This window comes from Condylura cristata, unplaced genomic scaffold (genome assembly GCF_000260355.1).
Source record: "Condylura cristata isolate star-nosed mole 26May11 unplaced genomic scaffold, ConCri1.0 scaffold00016, whole genome shotgun sequence".
Taxonomy (NCBI): Eukaryota; Metazoa; Chordata; class Mammalia; order Eulipotyphla; family Talpidae; genus Condylura; species Condylura cristata.
Genome location: NW_004567117.1, coordinates 10,727,083 through 10,733,854, shown reverse-complemented (window position 1 = coordinate 10,733,854; position 6,772 = coordinate 10,727,083). Strand labels below are relative to the sequence as shown.

The following is a 6,772-nucleotide window of genomic DNA, read 5'->3' as shown; positions in this document are numbered from 1 at the left end:
AATGTCATATTTTGAGTAGCAGGAGGTTGGGTGGCCAGATTGAGTAGCAGTAATATAGAAAACCTGGCTGGTGATGGGTATCAGGCAGAACATGCTACCACTCATGGTGACCAGATCAAAAGATGATGGCCACTCTGTACCCTGCACTATGTCAGGCGCTGGGGTTACAGACAACTAGAGTTTATCCAGAGGAAGACCCCAGGATCCCCAGGGACCCTTATTCTAACAGCCCATGAGAAACAGAGACACTGGGGAGAGAGCGGAGGAGGGAAGAGCAGGGCTGTCATTCACTGGAAGAGAAGGAACCTGGTTCTTGGAAACCCCCTGGAGCACTGGCACCATGGAACACTGGGGCCCCTAGAGAATTGGCACCAGGATTATAAGGAAACAATGCTCTACATGAGCTCTTTCTAACACTCAAGAGCCCTCAAATAATACAAAAGTGCCTTACAAAGTTAAGCTCCCTGCCTCTGGAAGTAGTCACGTGGAAGCTGTTCTAGCAATGACACCTGTTTCTGGTAGAAAAAAAGTGGGTTTCTATTTTATTTATTTGAAAAGAATAGGTTTATTAGGAAAAGAAGAAAGAAAAAGAGATGCACCTGCAGAGTCCCAGGCAAGCAGGAAGCTGCTTTTTGCCAGTAAGCACAGTGCTCTTGAGTGGGTTTGTAACTTAGATTGGTGCTTGAAATCGATGGTCCCAGGATCTCTTTTTACTTTGATGTTCTAGGATTCTGATTAGGACTCCTATCTTGATTTTAAAGAGAGCATGGCCTAGACTGAAACTTCCGTTATGTGTCCCTACACACCACACCACTTCTGGATGACTACTGGCTTTCTTGGTGCCTTTTCATCCCCACTCCTCTAAGCCTCCTGTTAAGTTTGCTAAAGAAGTTACCTGGTCCAGCCATCCTTCAGTGCCTCGGTGCAGAGCTGAAGGGAAGGAAACACAGCATCACCATGTGCCAGAAAGCTGTGCTTGTTCTACACAGCATCTCAGTGGAATCTGATCTGGTTTCATAAACACTAAGGTTGCATACACCAGAAGAACAACCATGTGTTGTTGAAATTAAGAGCAGAAACTGCTTAGCCAACAGAGTATAGCTCTGTACTCTGAGAGTGACTTCCTTTCCTCATCTCTATGGGAACCATTTCTTTAACTGTCACAACATTCTGAGAAGGGGAACAGGCATTCATATTCCTCTTTGTAAATCTACGGCAGTCTGCGGCATCCACAGACCTAATGGATGTAAGAGCAACAGCTAGTCTCTGTCTCTTTCTCACAACTATGAGTATGGTATAATGAGAAGGAGTAATAATTCAACTACATACAGGCAATATGGCATGTGCTAACCATGGGGTCTCGAGCATTCCACAAATTATGCATTTATTTGAATCCCAAAACCACCAACAAGGTAGAGGTCATGTGTCTACTTCACAGTGAGGAAACTAAGACTCAGCATGGTCAGGTGCCTGGGAACCAAATCCCAAGCTGTTGCCTCCCAGCATCCAAGGTGGGACTGGATCAGAGTCCCCCTGCTGCTTGTGTATCAATGCTTTCGGTGGGGCCTTGGACCCACAATGACTTAGAAAGGCTGTCAGAAACGATTTAATCCCTTCCAGAAATGCAGGACTAGACAGCCAGTTTACGAAGTCAGGTTAAATGCCCACCTGCTTCAGCATGTCATCCGAGTACCCCAGCCAGGCGCAGGATGTGGTGTAGGCAGGGTAGCCATGTGCCAGCATGTGTTCCTCTGCAGAACACAATAGTCACTGACATTTGCACTTTCCAGGAGCCTTCAGAATTAGAGTTCCTTGCAGCCAAGCTGCTGTCCAGAAAGGATCCACCTGTTATTCTGATTCCCCCCTTCATTGGTGCCAACCCCAAGTCCAGTCTCCTGGCTGCATTTACCATCATACATATTTCAAGGATATCAAGCCCTGAAGTTCAGGATACCCTCTGGAGCTGTCCCATTGGCCAAAGGCCTTCCTATATCGGGTGGTTAACCCAAAAGCCAAACCTCCTTTTAGCAAAGGCGACATGAACTCTAAAGTCAGAAGTCACACTTGGGTGGCTTCTTTATCTAGACTTAGCTGTCTATCAAAGGGTCTCATCGCTGGGGCATCTGGGAGGGTGGTGTGAACCCCCAAAGTAGCACACATGCTGGAAATTTCTTCACAACCCACCTCTCTCTTTTTTACCCATTTGACCCTTCCGGAGTATTTCTGGGGGAAAAAAAAAATCACTCTTTTAGAAAGCAAAGGATGCCAGAACTTTGTTTACATGTCTCCATGTACCAAAAAGTTTCCACTCTGGTATGACTCACCATAAGCTTCCTCCTCAGTCAGGACGTCAGTGATGTACCTGAAATCTATGCAGGATAACAGTGTCCTGGGATCCTGGTCATGGGACAGGAAGGGGAAAGGCCCAAGTTAATTTACGAGATACATGGGGCTTATCTTCCCTGAGGAAGAACTTTTGTGATTTGTATAAAGCTGGCCCTTAGAGGGTCATCACTACCTCTCAATGATATCCTTAGGTCTTCATGCTCCTTTCCTTCCCTTCCCCTCTCCTCCCTTGAAAACTAGGCTCCCCACTCCAACCGCCACACAGGGACCTGACGGAGGCAAGCACTCAGCTCATGTTTAATGGATGGAAGGATTTGTATAGCACTGTGCCACACTTCAGGGCACACGGAGCAGTTTAGCTGGAGAGGAAAGGCTGGTCTCAGAGCAAAGCTTCCCTGTACGCCCCTCCACTAGCAGCATGATTAGGCTATTTCCTCTCCTGTCAAGTAGTGATAATTCACTTTGCCAACAGGATCAGAGTGGACTAGACCTGAGCAGATACGGCACCCTCTACAAGGCCACGACACCTTATCTTCTCCCAATTTCCTCCCATCCACACCCAATGCTCTGACCACACTGGGAGATCCATGTTCCTGGACAGGCCTCTGGACCAGACCTCTTCCCACCCCCTTGCCTCCAGAATCTCACAGTCAGTTGGGAAACAACTGGCAGCTCTATTCTCTCCCTGGTTTTACTGTGACTAATAATACTCCATTAACATCACTGAATATGTAAAAATGTTCCAAAGAAGAATTTTTACTTTTAAGAATACTGACATTAAAACAAGGAAATGAAAAGTTCACAGGTGGGCTTTCAGGCACCTTTCCAGTAGCCCTCAAATCATCCCATTTGGGAGCTACCTCCTGCACCCCTTTGAAAGGTTAACCTGGAACCTAGAAGGACACTTAAGAGCTCTGTGTCTTTCCCTTTCAGGTGCCACCTTCTGTCAGAGAGATGGTGTAACAAACAGCCTCTGGTTTTTACTTTTTTCCAGAGAAGGGCCATAGTCTTTAAGAATGAACAATGAACAACTATAAGCCATAGACATTTTATGGGAATGGAAGGGGGAGTGGAATCGGAACTGGGGTGGGGACAGTCCACTGGACTATGGTGATAGCATACGGGTGAACTGGTGGTGGGATGCCCATAGGGATTACAACTAAGAATGATGTACAAAAAAAAAAAAAAAACACAGGGTAGCTGTTTTTCCTTGTGATGCCAAATAATAATAATAATAACAAAGACTTCCATCATTGATCACCAGATTTTTAGTGACCACCCAAGGCATCACCTTGAGGCAGATGATGCTCAGAGAGGTTAAGTGACACACCCAAGGTCATTTAGCCTGCAAGCAGAGAAGCCTGGACCAGAGCTAGGTCTCCTGGGTCTGAAGTTTACTTCCCTTACTTGCCTAGAATATTTTTTCCCCCTCATTTCTGCTATAAACAGGCCAGGGAGAAATGAATAACTAGATGAAATTCAGTTTGTTCCTTTCTTCTGAAATCCTACAGGGGATACCACAACAGCCCAATCTGTCACTTGCTTTTGCTTTTGGAGTTAAAATCACCAGACGATATTTTATTAATACCTTGCTCTCCAGAGTTTGTTAAGTTTTTTTCTCACTGGTCTTTTAACTAGTTCTATGGGTTTTCTGAAGCGACAGTTGCCCCCTTTTCACTGTTATGAAGCAAAAGTTCAGAGGACTTGGATCAGGAGTGCAAGCTCCACAGTGGTGGAGACCTCAACATGAACCTGTGGGAGCACAGCTGTTACTTCCAGTGTTAGGAAAGGAGTATTAAACTGCACTGGCTTTAGGCTTTATTATCCACAGACAATCTTGAATTTATTTTCTGATTATCAAAAAGTAATCCATGAAGAATTTACTTACCATATCAACAAGCAGCTTCCACAGAGGCTTGAAGAAAAAAAAAAAGTAAAACATATGTGTAAAGTCCACATTTCTGAAGGTAAACACAGGCATGACAAATACCCCCAACAGAAACCTGCCTGCCTGCAAGTGTGTCTCTAATGCCACCTCCTAACTGTTCTCCCTTTACTCCCCTCCCTTCTTTCCCCGTCCTTTTTATAATGCTATTGATACTACAATTTCCTAACTATTGCCAATATCTGTTAGGGGCAAAAAAAAATCAAACAATTCCCTGTATGTTTCTTGGGGAGGCAGCTGTGCATTTGTCTTTGATCATTCAAAGGCTGCTTCCCAGAGAGGTTTATTCCTCAGCTTGATGTCACACTGACCCACAAGCCCTGGAGCTCTCAGATGAGTTACCTTCCCCTCCTGTTTGGCCCACAGGTCCCACACCGCATTGAGAACAGCCGCTGTGGCCAGATGCACAACACCTTTCTCAGGACCTATCTGGTTAGGAAGCAAAACCAACAGAACTTCTCAGAAATGAAATAGACCTCTAGGCCTTTTAGCCAAAAATACATTTCAAGAATTAAAAGGTACCAATGAAAACTCCAGATTTTTTTTTTTAACAGTTTCTAATCTACAGAAGAGTTGCAGGAATAGTACCCAAAAACTTCTATATATTCTGTCCCTAGAAATGCATGTAGGTATGTATACAGATACAACTATAATTTATGATATAAATAAAATTTATTTTACTGAGCCAATTGAGAGTAAGTTGTAGGTATCCTGTCACTTTAACCCTAAATGGTTCAAATTGTAGTTCTTAAACATAAGAACATTCTCTTAAACACAAGAACCATAGCATAACACTTGATAGTCAGGGATGTAACATTAATAGAACACTATTATCTAAAAGATAGTTTGCAATCAAATCTCACCAACTGTTCAAATAATATCAAACAATGTACTTTGGTTTTATTCACATGTGACATGTAGATTTTATGTCTTTTACCTCAAATTTTTTTTTTTTTACTGTTTTCGCTTAATGCCATTGACACTTTTTTTTTTTTTAAAGATTTATTTATTTGTGCATGCAGAACTGGGGTGCAGGCCAGAGGCTCAGGGGTGGTGAGAGGCTTCACCAGAGACAGAGTGGGGAACAGAACAGGCAGATCGACAAAGTACACTACTGAGAGCAGCAGCAGGCCGGTCAGGAGAGGTCTGCCACGCCACGCCATGTGGTCACCTCCGGGGCAGGTGGGAATTGAACTCATGCGGAAGCAGCTTTAGATTCAGTGCTGTGCTTTAACCTGCTGCGCCACCAGGGAGGGCCGCCATTGACACTTTTAACTTTTAAAGAGTACAGGTGAGGTTACTGGTACTGTCTCTCAATATGTACTGGTGTGGAGCTGTTTCATGAGTAAATTCGGGTTCTATATTTTTGGCACAAATACTACAAGCAAAGAAGCCATTAACAAATTTATATTTAATTAATGAACAACTATATACCAGAGATATTTTACAGGGGTGAAGTGGGAAATGGGATAAAAAAATCGGGGGGTGGGAGGGAGAAAGGCATTGAACTGTGGTGATACACACGGGTGATTTGGTGATGGAAAGCCCATGGGGATTACAACTGAGATGGAAAAAGGCAGAAGATTATGTAAAAATAAACTATTATATTATTAAAAATTTACATTTATTAATTTTTTATTATCTTTTAGCATATGGGTAAATTGTTAAGGAAAGAAAATTGGGAAATTAATATTGTCTCAAAATTTTAGTATTCACTCATGATTCTTGCCTCAATCTACTATCGATATGATGTTGAGATATTGAAATATGGTTTTCTAATGTTTTCATTCTTATTAGTTTATAGTCTATTGTAAAGAGATTTTCCTTGTTTGTCCCAGATTGGGCCAATGGGAACTTCTTCAAAGTGCATGCCTTTAAAAGCCAAGTTTAACTCTGCAAAAGAAGTGAAATCCAAGACAAAATGGACCGAGCCTTCTCTTGTGCCTTTCTCTTGCATGGACAGAACACTGAAAAGATGTAGGAAGACAGAGTGGGTGTAAGGGCAAGCCCTTGTTATTGAACTTTTCTTACTGTAATAAAATCCTTTTTCTAGAATCTTACTTTTTTCAATCTTTGAACATAAAATTCAAAAGCAGACTTAAACACATAAAAGGTACTCTGGTGTCTATTTTAATAACCTGTATTTTCTCTTATGATTCTACTATTAATCTCCTCCCAGGACTCCAATACTACTTACTTCATCTCTCCCCCAAAAAGGCTGCCTATTTACACTTTATATCTAGAAAGTCTAGACCATTTTTTCCAATTTGGAGGGTGGAGATGACACCGGTAAACCCAGAGCCAGCTCTCAGGATTCAGATACATCAGGCTGAATGAAGTCTTTTATTTTTCTTTCAAGCATTTTTAAAAAAATAATATAATAGGTCCTCCCTGGTGGCAGAGCAGGTTAAAGCACAGCACTAAGAAGCTTAAGCCACTTCCGCATGAGTTCAATCCCTGCCTGCCCCGGAGGTGACCACA

General features: G+C 42.8%; 1 protein-coding gene across 1 annotated transcript in view; it reads right to left on the bottom strand.

Moving 5' to 3' along the window:
* Window positions 1-6,772, bottom strand: part of ENOSF1 (enolase superfamily member 1) — a 30,772-nt gene that overhangs the window by 12,073 nt on the left and 11,927 nt on the right. Inside the window, exons 4-9 of the mRNA XM_004683982.2 lie at window positions 4,634-4,720; window positions 4,235-4,261; window positions 2,325-2,397; window positions 2,185-2,223; window positions 1,669-1,751; window positions 896-930 (exon numbers count right to left, since the gene is read on the bottom strand). Of these exons, the coding sequence (XP_004684039.1) occupies window positions 896-930; window positions 1,669-1,751; window positions 2,185-2,223; window positions 2,325-2,397; window positions 4,235-4,261; window positions 4,634-4,720 (344 nt within the window). The remainder of the gene's footprint in view (window positions 1-895; window positions 931-1,668; window positions 1,752-2,184; window positions 2,224-2,324; window positions 2,398-4,234; window positions 4,262-4,633; window positions 4,721-6,772) is intronic.